Consider the following 13,229-nt stretch of genomic DNA (forward strand, 5'->3'; position numbering starts at 1 on the left):
GAAATCATAGAAATAAAATGCCGCTTATAACGCAGCACTTGTCTGACAATCTTCACGTTTTTAAGTTTTAAGTATCAAAGTAATCCAGTAATAGCTGTCTGTATATTCATGGGTACATTGGCAAAACAAACTGGGAAAAGCTAGGTTAGCCAGCTTGTAATGGTACCAGTTTGCCAACATGTAAACATATATAGGCTATAAAACAAGAGGCACAATTGTCTCAGTTGTGTCCAAGGGGGGCTGAAACTTAGAGACCTCGAAGTCCCCCGTTGAAAATGACACATAATCAACGAAGGGGGAACAATTTTCCGAAAAAGGCAATTTCAGAATTGAGAGAAGAAAAGCAATCAAGTTCACATCAACTTTCTGTGAGTCAGCAGAAATGTACTTCCACTTCATAATATTCTTTATTTTATTTTCACGTGGTGGATCCATGTAGTGCTGAAGATGCAGGTTCAGTCACCAACACTGTACAGTCAATGATTTACCTGTCAGTCCATATGACACCACTTAGCTCTTGTGTAAAAAGTATTAGTTTGAAGACAAAACGTACCAAGTATAGTAAACTAACCTAAAAAACTGTATAAATCATCTGGACCTAATCATCTACTGGGTAGGTCTAAGAGTACATTAGGTCATTGTGTAGGTAGCCTGCTAAAACAAAAGGTTTTTCATGTTCAAAAAACGGTATACATGCATATCATTTCATGTAGAAATTAATTGATTCCTTGTACTTTACATTACTTCATGACAAAGTTTTGCAGAGCGAGATGAGGAAGGTTTGTAACTGCTATTGTAGTCGAGATATGATCCAAGTCACTGGCTGCACAAACTGTCTCCTTTCTACCAAAACATTATTTCCATGTTCATTCACCACCGAAGGAGTCGGTGACATGTGACTATGAGCCTGTAGCCTTGACAGTGATGGTGACGCTGACAGGTTCGTTATCGTCTCCAGGGGGAGGGGGTTGGCTCGTGGTGGGGGTGGCACTCGGGGGTGAGGTGGTGAGGGGGGAAGATGCCCGGGGTAGAGCCATGGTTGGACCTGGAAGAAGACCGGTGTAAAAGTTCAGCATCAGGTAGACACAGACTGCTCAGACACAGATGGTAATGTAATCAAAGTAAGATTGTATATGCAGAGCTGGCTAGTAATGAGTTACATTTACTCCGTTACATGTACTTGAGTGAACTTTTTGAGTGAATAGTACTTTTCAGAGTAGTTAAATGAAGCATTATTCTTACCTAGGTAGATATTTTAAGAAGAATCATTACTTTTACTGTGTTACATTTGGATACATTCATCACACTTCTTGTATTTATTATTTTATGCATTCATGCACATTCTGTTAACAGGCAGGTAGTCAGTGGACGGTTATTCGCATTTCAAAAGCCAAAGAGCTGGCTCTTAGTCAGGAAAACTGGTTTCAGAGTGGCACCAACACTGTGCTGGTAAAAATCCCTTCCGTCAGAGGCTGGGTGTTCGGTTATCGTGACCAAGGACCGACTGAAACCGCTTATGACCGCCATTTTTAACAAACCAGAGCTAGAATAGCGTGTTCTGACTTGAAATGTCATAGCTTCATCATGATATCTTGCCATGTTGTGTGCGGTCACAGTGACCTTGACCTCTGACCTTTGGCCTCCAAACTCTACTCAGTTTATTCCTAAGTAATAGTGGACATCTGTACCAAATCTGAAGAACTTCCCTCAATGCGTTCTTCAGATACATGCCTTCATAAACATGGGACGGACTGTCACCGGCATAAACTTTTGATTTCTGATTTCTTTTTTTCCCAAATGCATGTGGTAATCCTGACATGTACAGTCCAGCTATGTGTTTGATGTGGGTTCATCTTGCCTGGACTGGCTAATCCACCAATCTCCTCTATTCCTCCCTCTGACCCGCCTACCACCTCATCCTCTGGCAAGTTGATGTTTTCCCTCGACTGGCTGTGCTGCCTGGAAACACCAGAGGAAGAAACAGTTTTAACAGCACATCTTTACACAGAGTTGGCTGTCAACATCTTTACCAACTGCACACTGTTAAATGCTGGTGTTACAGTATTTGTTTAGATATTAATACAGGTACTCACGACCCAAACAGCATGTCATGTAGTCCTGGGGGAAGGAACACTGAACATTAATGAAACATAGCAGGACATTGCTTTTATTAAGGGTTGTGGTGATTGTGTACGTGACTCACGAGGATTGTTGTTGCGGTTGCGGATTATGAACAGGAGCAGCAGCGCCGTGACGATGGCTGCGAAGAGCATCCCACCTATAGCTGCTCCAATCACAGCAGGGTACACGTTGTAGCGTGGTTCCGCTGCAACACATCACAGTTACACATTGCAAAATAGTACACCTCTGACAAAACAGACAGTTGCTGCACTCAATAAGTGTCTGACATTGTTTTTCTATCATGTTTCATCTCCCCCTAGTGGTTCTCAATCCATGTCAGAGTTGTTTTTGTACCAAGAAATAAACCAAATTCATGATTGTTTAGAAAAATTAGCTTTACTGTAAAAAAGCAGGGGTTGAAAACCACTGGCCTACCCTACCCTGACACCTGAACTACAAGCCTTCCTACCACTAAACAATCACCTGGTGTGGTTAGAGCAGTCAGAGCCTACTGTACATGATACAGTTAACACAAACAAGAAGAAGCACACAGGGCCAGTAAGAGGAAAGGTAAGGAGCAGGGCAGGGAAGGAGTCAAGGAGGAAGTGAGTAGCAGGTGTATAGACGTAAGGTGTTTGTAATTGTTTGTATGTGTGTCTTGTTTGTGTTTTCACCTAAGTGGATAACAAAAAAAACAAAAATGTTAGACTGTCATTGAAACAGCAATCACAGCAGGACACCAGCATCAACAATGTTTGAATAACCACCTAACTCACCTGTCACCTTTTAAATGTTCACATTAGTACTTGTTTTGCCCGTGTTTTCATGACAACCCTAACTCAAGCCCCTGTCTTTGCTCAATGCTGTGCCAACATTCCTACGACTGACCACACCTTCCTCAATCTGTCCACCTACTATACCTGGAGTCTTTGGTGCAGAAGGGTGTCCTAGGGTGCGGTGGTTGACAGGTGTGATGCGGAACTGGTAGGTAACGGTTGGCATCAGTCTTCCTATTGTATGACTCCTGACTTCTGGGTCCTTGATGATGCTCCGGTACCAGACCGGGGGACCCATTCTCTCATCCGTCTCCTCCTTTGTATCATTCCTGCCTCTCCTTCCTGGTCGCTCTGGCACCAAGACGTGCTCCAGGATGAAACCTGTCCAACCTCTTTCTTCTTCGTTCTCCACCTGCCACTCAAGCTCCACCTCGTTACGCTGTCGGCTGTTGTACACTACTTTGACTAGGGTCGCATTGGGTGGCATGGGGTGCCCTGACAAAGACACAAAACGCAGTAAGTCGATTGATGCGCTACTTTGGTCCAGACTGAAATATCTCAACAGACAGGTGGTCATTCCTGGGGAGGTCACAATTACGGCTGATATTTAAGTAAAGAGTCTTAGTAAAGACTTGAAACAGGGGAACCAGCAAGCCTGACTAGCACTTTTTAGCATGTTATCAAAATCAGTGTAATTCAAAATCAAACAACAGAAAACAATGTCTTACTCTTGACCACTAAGGTGACATTGACTTCAGTTCCTCCCACTGCGTTGGAAGTGGAGCACCTGTACTCGCCGCTGTCTTGAGTCTCATGTGTGTCTCTCACAGTCAGATTGGCCCATGCAGATGTTCGCAGCAGCGCGTACTTCGATGTGCCTTGGACGTCCACACCGCGATTGTTAAACCAGGTGATTTCATTGGTGTCAAGGTAGTTGGCTCTCAGGTTGCAGGTGAGCTGGACATCACTCCCCTCGTACACAGACACAACTCTGCGCTGAGTCAGCAACACGGGAGCCTCTACAGGTGACAGTATATACATGAGTTAATTCACAAATCATATCTGCTCTTTGTTGTGAGGTGTGTCTGATACTGACCCAGAGTGAGCCTGCAGGTTTTGGTTTGGACCAGAAGGGGATGCTTAGCGTGGCAGGTGTAGGGTTTCCCACCGCGGGCGGTGCCATAACGAAGGATCAGAATGTTGGAGTTTTCTTTCCCAACTTTGCCCTGGCCACCCGGGCCCTCCCACCACACCAAGGCTTTTGGAGCTCCTCCATCCCAGGAGCAGGACAGCATCAGATACTGTTTGTTGTTAGTCACATAGGCTAAACACACTGGCTCTACAGGGGGGATATCTGGTGGAAGAGAAGAGGTTGAAGTGAGATGGAGAGATTTGAAGAACAGTTAAGAAAACAATTTTTTTCCCTTACATGTTCGTGTGCTGCACACTCTTGATTGTTTGAGTGCCAGGTGTGAGCCCATGCATGAAAACGAGCTGTCGTTGGAAGCCAGGCCTTCAGTCGACAGCAAGACAGAGGTGTTGGTTAGTGGATTTGTTTGCTGTCCTGCATCAGCCTCATCGCGTCCCAATTTTTTCAGGTCTCCGGTCCAGTGGAGGGAGGGGGAGGGGAATCCACCGGGCCAGGAGCAGAGCAGTCTCAGAGAGGTGTGATTCAGAGCCGGCTCCACAGAACAGGAGGGGGAACCGTCAGGTGGGTCTGTGGGGATAAGATACAGCGTAACGAGGCAGGGATGTGCAAAGTGGGGGTTACATGAGGTCATCAGGGCCAGAGAAAGTGCCTGTAGGGCTACAGTATTCAGGATGTTGATATATCGATTCAGTGATCAACGATCCAATATAATCGATACAGAGTTGCAAAGTGAAAACATCATATCATATCATTCGCCTTTATTTTGACATTCCCATGGTACGTCTAAATCACCTTGTCAGTCCAAGCCATTTCATTCCTATGACAGCTGCTCAGTGTCGCTTGAGGTCAAAAAAGCTTGTCAATCTTCTCTACTAGAGACTTTGATTGAGCTGGCTAACTTCAGGTTTAGCATCCGACTAACTTGAAATGGAGATAAAATGATTTATGTAATGTATCCACTTGTTTCACAATTTAAGCTTATAGGAAAAAGTCTTTTTGGGCCACAGTGCATCACGTGTCCAAGCGCACCTCTTTCTTTACATTCAAACAGTGGTAGCACCAGGCAGGTAATGACAAGCAACCAGGAAAATGACGATGAGGACATTCACTCCCCTCTCTGGAATGAATTAGCAGTGTGGAAATATTTGGACTATTTTGGAAAAGATGGGGCAACAGACAAACGGAGCATCTCACTCAGCAGTCTGCTAACTTGGAGCTGTCGCGATGGCAACATCAGCTGCTCTGCTTAACAATAGGCTGACGAAACGTTTATGCAGGTTTAAATTCAACCGTGCTGTTCTGTCTGGTGATGCAGTGACTGAAACCAACAATGAACAAGAAAAAGTATACGTAAGACATTTAAAGGATAACTACCGTTTTTTACAACCTGGACCTTATTTCTGGCAAAATATATGATCATTTACTCACCCAGATAACTTTGGTGTCATTCGGCGTCGTTCGGACGAAATTAGATCCAGTGTAGCGGCGATATATCCATATAATGGGAGAGACGGGGCAGCGACACACAGCCTCTATATAACGCATTATCTGCCACGAAACTAGTTAATTTCATCAATATTTTGTTATGAAATGCTAGCGCTATTCCCCTCTGAGTCCGGGCTCGTCCGTTATCAACATCGGGGGTCAAACTAGCAGCAGCAGCTACAGGTAAACAAGGCGCGCTGTCGCGGGTGCGCGCGCAGCTCAGAGACGACATCTTCCAGGTCAGAGGTAGTAGATCAGCCTACAGACCCCGGATGTTGACAATAGACGAGCCCGGACTCAGAGGGGAATAGCGCTAGCATTTCATAACAAAATATTGATGAAATGAACTAGTTTCGTGGCAGATAATGCGTTATATAGAGGCTGTGTGTCGCTGCCCCGTCTCTCCCATTATATGGATATATCGCCGCTATACTGGATCTAATTTCGTCCGAACGACGCCAAATGACACCAAAGTTATCTGGGTGAGTAAATGACCATATATTTTGCCAGAAATAAGGTCCAGGTTGTAAAAAACGGTAGTTATCCTTTAATTTGTAAAACTATGAGGAGAGGAAAAGGCAGCTAGCCACTAGGCTAATTTGTTTCCTTGACAGTTAATATCGAGATTGTTAAGTCATGTTTTACCAGTGATAGTTGAATCAATTTAAAGTAATCTTTACTGTACTTAACCGGTTATAATTATTAAGTATTTATGTCTTTTGTTCATTTATGACCAAAATAGAAAAAGAAAGCGGTGGCAGCTTCTGTAACTGTGTTCAATGGGCATATGATACTGTTTCGTATTGATTGCAGGCCCCTGAATTGAATTGAATCGAAAAATGGTATCGTGGCAGACTTTGTGATATCAGCAAATATCGTATCGTTGTCCACAGAATCGATATAATATCGTATCATGATGAAACTTGTGAATTACACCCCTATTGTTGGGCGTATCACCTTACTGAAATTACAAAGAAAGAAAGCATTTCATTCAATATCTTCATCAGTTTACTTGCAACCTTTTGCTGGGCAACACAGAGGAATGTCAAGTCAGTTCTAAAAAGTCTCTTTTCTAATGTTTAGTGTCTCAATCGCTATTTCTCTTTGGTGATGCACTGTTTCAGATCAGACACAGGCGAAAAAGCAAAACCAAACAGAAGAGCAGAATGACAAGCACCCGGGCTTCTAGCCAACCAACACTTGCCATGGCTGTGACATCACAGCGAGGTACCTGCCAGAGTGTCCCGTCAACTTCCCAGACGGCCCGAACGGGAGAAACGGGCTGCAGCACTTCCACACTCTGCTGTGGTGTGTTGGCGTGTAAGTGTGTTCATAATAAGGAGCTTGAAAAGTGAGAGGTGATGTACTGAACGGAGGGAGAAGTGAAGCAGGTTTGTGTGTAACACTGAAAACAGGAGGAGCTTTAGCTGGAAGTGAAGTAACGATAGAGTTGTATTTAAGAAGGACATTGAGGGCTAATAAAGATGGAAATCAGAGGGGATTAAGACCCTGGATTTGTGTTCTTTTAGTCTTGTGCTATAGTATCAAATCTGGATGATTTAATCTCAGTCTTTTACAATCATTTGCAGCAACAAGACAGAAGAACACGTAGTACTGAGTGGAGAGGTTCACAGAGGAGCAGGGGGACTGATGGCAGGGTCCGAGGTCAGAGGTCAGACTCACAGTAGACAGTCAGGCTGATGGTTTTTTTGGAGCGGGTGTTGAGGTACGTGTTCTGCGCCAAGCAGGCATAGTCGCCAGTGTGCATGCGGAGGATCTTGGTGATGGTGAACTGCGGCCCGGTGTAGACCTGGGAGTTGTTGTAGAACCAGACATACTGACTGGCCGGGTTGGACTGGGCTTGACACAGTAAAGAAACAGTCTCTCTCTCCAGGGCTGAATATCCTCGCTCGGTTATACTGAATGGAGTCACATCTATCTGAGGAATGTCCGGGCCAACTGGAGAGAAAGGACACCAACACGCTCAAGGTATGAAGGACATCACACACAACTGAGCAACATTGTGCTAGCTAAAATTCAAAGTGAGACACCTTCTGTTATGTCTTATACACTGCATGAATTGAAAAACAGTTCAGTCACACACATAAAAACTCTATGTTATTGTCAGTAAATCTTTATTTACACATCCAGCTGTTAAGGAAAAACATTAACATTCACGTGGAGTTGTGTTTCTGGCCATCTGATGAATATAAGTCCAGTATTCACTTTTCTTTTCACTCTGTTTTTGGTCTCCACCAACTTTAGCTTTTAAAGGAGACATAATATTCTCATTTTCAGGTTCATGATTTTTTTTTTTGATTACTACTAGAATAGCTTTATATGCTTTAATGGTCAAAAAATGCATCAGTTTTCTCATACTGTCCAGTGTAGCAGGGCTCTGAACGCTCCGTTTTAGCTCCTGTCTCATTTTTTGGACATACAGTACAAGCCAAAGTAGAAACAACACATGTTCTTAAAATACCAAGAGAAAAGAAAAGAATGAATATAAATAAATATTGCGGCATCCCCAGTAGCTGACCTGTGACTAAAACAGTTGAAGGTATAATAATGATTTGTTAAACTTATCATTCAGAACATGTGAATGTTTGGCCAACTGCTGAAGATTCATGACCTCTAAATGTATTGATTGCTCACGCATCAGATGTAAAAACTGCTTGTAGTGTCTCAAAAAGTATTTGATTAAGTTAGAAATCCCAAATCTGACTCCAAAACACCCCCAAAATACTCACAGATGGTGTCCAGCCATAACCGGTTAGAGCTCTCGCTGTTGACGGCGTTGCTGGCCACACAGCGGTACCAGCCGGTGTGGTTGCGGTTGACATCAGTCACATTGATAATGCTGGTGGTGCCCTGTGCAACGACTGAGATGGTGCCATTACGGGTTTCATGTTTCCACACATACTGGATTGGCCCAGTCCCATTTTCCAGATTGCAACGCATCCACATCGTAGATCCTTCCACTGGAGATGCATCGCTCATCAGGAGGTAAGGCTTACTGACGGGAACTGTCCAAAGTCAAGACAAAGTCACACATGTTAGGTATGTTTACTGTCTCTAAAGCATGAAGAATATTGTTCAGTAAATATATATGTGTATTATATATCTATGTTAAAGCAATTCAAGACTATTTCACACAGGATTGAAGTTGTTAAATACAAAATGGCCAACAAAAAGTAAAGACATCATGTTAAACTACGTGTAGAGTGAAGGTCTGAAAGTATCTGATATTAAATGTATCAAAAGTAATTTTCGGGCAGTAAGTTTAATTAAATATTAAAAGTACAAGTAAAAGTAACATATACATATATAGACATGTTTGTATGTATTGTATACTGAATGTCTGCTGATTATTGTATCAGAAAATCTGCATTTTTCTGATTATCACAATCAGTGTGAATTTTTTTTTCCCATTGGCGATAAAATAAATGAATTTAAAAATGTGCTACTTAATGAGTAAAAAGTAAAACATTTGCATCCAAATTGTAGTGATGCGTAGTATAAAGTAGCAGAAAATTGAAATACTCAAGTAAAGTACGAGTACATCAAAACTGTACTCAAGTATAGTTGTATGTAAGTTGTTGCTCAGGGCAACTGAAAACCATCGTTCAGGCACATTAGATAGCTCAGTTAGAGAGCGCTGAGTAGAGCAACCGATACATTGGTGAGTCAGCGTTATCGTCCAAGTTGAGGTCATCACAGATACAGAGAAGAGGTTAGTTTTGTCCACTAGAGAGCACAGACAGTCTTTGGTATTTAGTCTTTAGGTGTGTTTGAGTAGCATTTGGACGAACAGTGGTGGTATTCAAGAGAAAAGATAAATCCAGCGTGCATGAAGTCTTACCTCGGACAGTGAGGTGCACGTAGTAGTAGTACACTTTGGGATCTTGCTCTATGTCATAGAAGGCCTGGCAGGTGAACAGGCCGTGTGCAGCCAGAGGCAGTTTCTCAATGCTCACAGATGCACTGTTTGAGATGACCGTCAGCTGTCCGAGCCTCTCGGCCAGCTTCTGGATCCTCGTTCCTTTCCCCAAGTTGTACACCACAGCTTTTATTGCCTCAGTACCGGGCTTGGTGAAGCTCCATATGTACATGTCAGGTAAGATGGGACCACACTCCAGGATCACCGCTTTGCCCACCACCCCGTACACACTGGCGTCCCGGTACACCACCTCCCAGTTGGGATTGATCTCCACCGCTGGAGGAGGGAGAGGATACATGAACATGCATTAAAAGTGTGTGTGTGTGTGTGTGTGTGTGTGTGTGTGTGTGTGTGTGTGTGTGTGTAGGAAAAGGAGATGGTGGTGTCATGTGTTCTGCCAGTGTTCAGTTACAGGATTGATTACGCGGTAATTTTCAGACACTGTAATAGTTTGATAAGGGATTAAACTATTAGTCAAATTCTGTTTGCAGACTTCTCTCGCTTCTGGAAATATCCTCTTTCTCTGTTACAGTCTGACAACAGTTGGGGGCTGGATGGTATGATGTTGAAATGAATATCACAATATTTATGTAATATTAATAAATATAAAAATATTAGTAACATTTTCCATTTTATAGTCATATTCTTGTGCAAAATCACATATAGAAGAATTAAATGTACTTTCAGTGCAATGAACTGTGTTCCTCTGTTGTGCTTTACACCAGAAAACATTGATTTCATGCGTAAAACAAAACAATTCTATCTTTATTTTTTATAATTTTATTTTGAATTTGCTCAGAATTGAAAAGCAATAAATTAACCAGACCAATAAAGTATATCTGTCGGTATTAGCTTATTTCCATGGAGGCCCATTTCTGTCAGTTGAAGTAAATCAAATTAATTAAATCTTTTTATGTATCTCAAATTATGAGATCAAGTTCACATATTTTTTATATTTTATGTCACAATTTCGACTTTTCTGCCATTTTTTAAACTTCTTCCTCTTGTCCTGTGGCCATGTCTTACTCGAACTATTGGCTACACTGCCCCCTGCAGCCATTCGAGGTACTGCACTGTTGGCTCTCTGTATATTGATTTAGTAAAGAGTATGGTCTGGACCTGCTCAACCTGAAAAGTGTTGTGACATATCTTTTGTTGTGAATGGAGTGGTGTAGCCATGACATATTTTTGTAGACTAAGCCAAAAGTTAGCATCGCCCTGGTTTCCTCAACAGAAAACGTATGGGATTTTTTAATTGGATTTTGGATTATTGCAGAAAATAAGCTCTGACAAACACAAGTTTATGATGCCTACACGTTTTATTCAGCAGGATAATCTTCACAGATCAAGACCACCAAGTGTAAATGAAATCTCTGTAAATAAATAGCTATTGTGTAAACAGACTGCATTACAGACTTAAACGTCACCACCACTAAGCATCTTACTACACAATTATCATACACGTTGTAAAATTAGTTAGAATAGTTTGCAACTAAAGTCAGCCTGTAAAGACGGACTAGTGAATACATGAGTCTTCATGTCCGGTGTGATGACAAGCGGTCCCTGACAACTTCTGTAGTCTCATTTAGCCATTTTTAATGGAAGTTCCTCCTTATTAGGATAGGGCTGATATTTGGGCATATGAAAAGTTTAACGTCAGATTCTTAACTGGCAATTACATAACAATGCACCTCAGGAAACATCAAGTATTAAAAAAAACGTTGAGCGGTGTACTGAATTATGAGGGAGTAAATAAGTAATACAACACTTTCTTTGAGTAATGACACACTGTGTCGTTTTCCCACCAAAGAACAAATTGATAAATGTTGTGGTTACAAACTTTTATTCTAAACATTTTTGTTATGTGTTTTTTATATACACACAGTTATACAGTTAGAACATACAGTATCAAATATCGATATCAGCTTCCAGTATCAAGTAATCTGTCGTGCTAAACTCTGTACAACAGAACTACAACAGATTCTGCTGAAAGACAAAATATGATGATGTTTGCTCTTAATTTGTGTTAATAAATTCATCAAACATTCAAATCCTGTGATATAGAAAACCAATTTTTAACCGCAACTCAGATAAGTGTAAATGAATCCAAAGACACTGGACTCACCATGTGTGGTAGAAGTGACCAGACTGGTTGGTAGAAACAGAAAGGCCAGCCCTAGCAGTTGGACCACCATGGTATCATGATGATCCTGAGTCCAACAACCTCTTTACTCCAAAAAGTGTGGTAGAGCAGATAAAAAGGCGAAGCTCTCGGACCACAAACACGCGGCTGTTATCGGCTTCCCTCAGACGCTCCCTCAGGTCCTTTCGTCTCTCCGATCCAGAAGTTTCTTTGAGAATCCAGTTGCAGGCACTGACTTCATTAGACTGAGAGTAGGAAGGGACGGAGGGTCACTAAACTGATTTGGGCTCAATTATTCATGTGTTTTTCCTTTCTCTGTATCCCTCTATCCCTCTTTCTTTCTCATGCAGGGTTAGAATAACATGGTGATACTGAGCTCATCTATAATACACAACAGATGCATGGGTGGACAGGTTAGACTCCCTCACACACACACACACACACACACACACACCTGCACATTAACTACATCCAGGGTCTTAACAGGAACATTCCTCCACACTGGCATTTCATGACAATCTGCACTTAAATCAGCAATTAACACTGAAAATAATGTGGTTTTTCTATAGTATTGACAATAAAAAAAACTTGAAACTAGAATTTTTCCCCGTTCAAACTGTGACAAAAGTGGAAAATGCACATCGAAGCGGTCATCGTTTCAGCCAGCCCTTCACTCAACACACACAAAAAAAATGGATGATAAAGAGGGATTTGACAGGATTTATAGCTTCTTAGATTTTCTTTGCCCTTTGTATGTTTCAGTACAAGCTTCAGAACAAAAAGTTCTCATAGGCTACACAAACAACAACAGCTTTAAGTAGATTTCGGAGGCCATGAGCTCAGCAAAAACGTTCTTTTATTTGCTTGCAGTAAGATCAGACTCTTTTCTCCCTCTGTTTCTGGTCATCTCGGGCAAGTTGTCAACATTAAAGGCCCGAGATTTTAATTTTAGAGGTCATATGAGGACCAGAGAGCAGAGTAAACTCCACTGATGGGATTAGGATTAAAATAGATTTAGAGATCTGACATGTCGCAACGATGGTCGTTCCTGCTGTGCTTGACTTCAAATTCAAGACTGTCAAGTCCAGCTGATGAGCTTCTGATCAATTATCCTTATTTGTTTTTAAAGGATCTTGATGTGTTTACAAAAGAGAAAGAGAGGAGGAGAAAATGTTAAGTGGAGCCACGAGTGTGTAATGCGAGACATCTGTGTCATGAATGAATGCAGGACAGAGATCAGTTTTCCTCATTTGGCAGAGACGAGGACTGAAAGGCAGCAGAACCTAAACAGACAGTGAGGGAGCCACAATGCAAGAAGGGTTTAGTCAAAGTCAAATATAATGATAGGTTGGAAGATCAATGTGGTTTATTTGTATTTATTTCACTTTATAACCAATTTTACAGACATGGATGCACTATGCACACTGGACTGTCATCCTTGTGCTTTCTACTTAACTTTTACTCTTTGTATTTTGAATGTCTGAAAGTGTAGTAAACTAAACGTAATGATGAAAAAGATGGAAAGATGCAGCTGAAGAGAAAAGGAAGAGAAAAATTAAAGCTCCGGCATGCTGAGCCGGCAGCTGAAGCCAAAGCTGAACATCAAGGCCGGAA

The 13,229-nt window shown here is 42.0% G+C and overlaps 1 protein-coding gene across 1 annotated transcript; it reads right to left on the reverse strand.

Annotated features, from left to right (window-relative positions):
* Positions 1 to 515: 515 nt before the first annotated feature.
* On the reverse strand, positions 516 to 11,667 carry vsig10l2 (V-set and immunoglobulin domain containing 10 like 2; the record flags this gene model as incomplete). Its single annotated transcript, XM_084372965.1, has 12 exons — positions 516 to 1,045; positions 1,859 to 1,959; positions 2,094 to 2,118; positions 2,204 to 2,326; positions 3,042 to 3,392; positions 3,626 to 3,916; positions 3,994 to 4,251; positions 4,327 to 4,614; positions 7,216 to 7,491; positions 8,283 to 8,558; positions 9,395 to 9,748; positions 11,598 to 11,667. 12 exons carry the CDS (start codon positions 11,665 to 11,667, stop codon positions 900 to 902), a joined length of 2,559 nt encoding a protein of 852 aa, XP_084229091.1. The 3' UTR covers positions 516 to 899.
* Positions 11,668 to 13,229: the final 1,562 nt, after the last annotated feature.

The sequence above is a fragment of the Pagrus pagrus genome (assembly GCF_965226575.1).
Source record: "Pagrus pagrus genome assembly, chromosome: 14".
NCBI lineage: Eukaryota > Metazoa > Chordata > Actinopteri > Spariformes > Sparidae > Pagrus > Pagrus pagrus.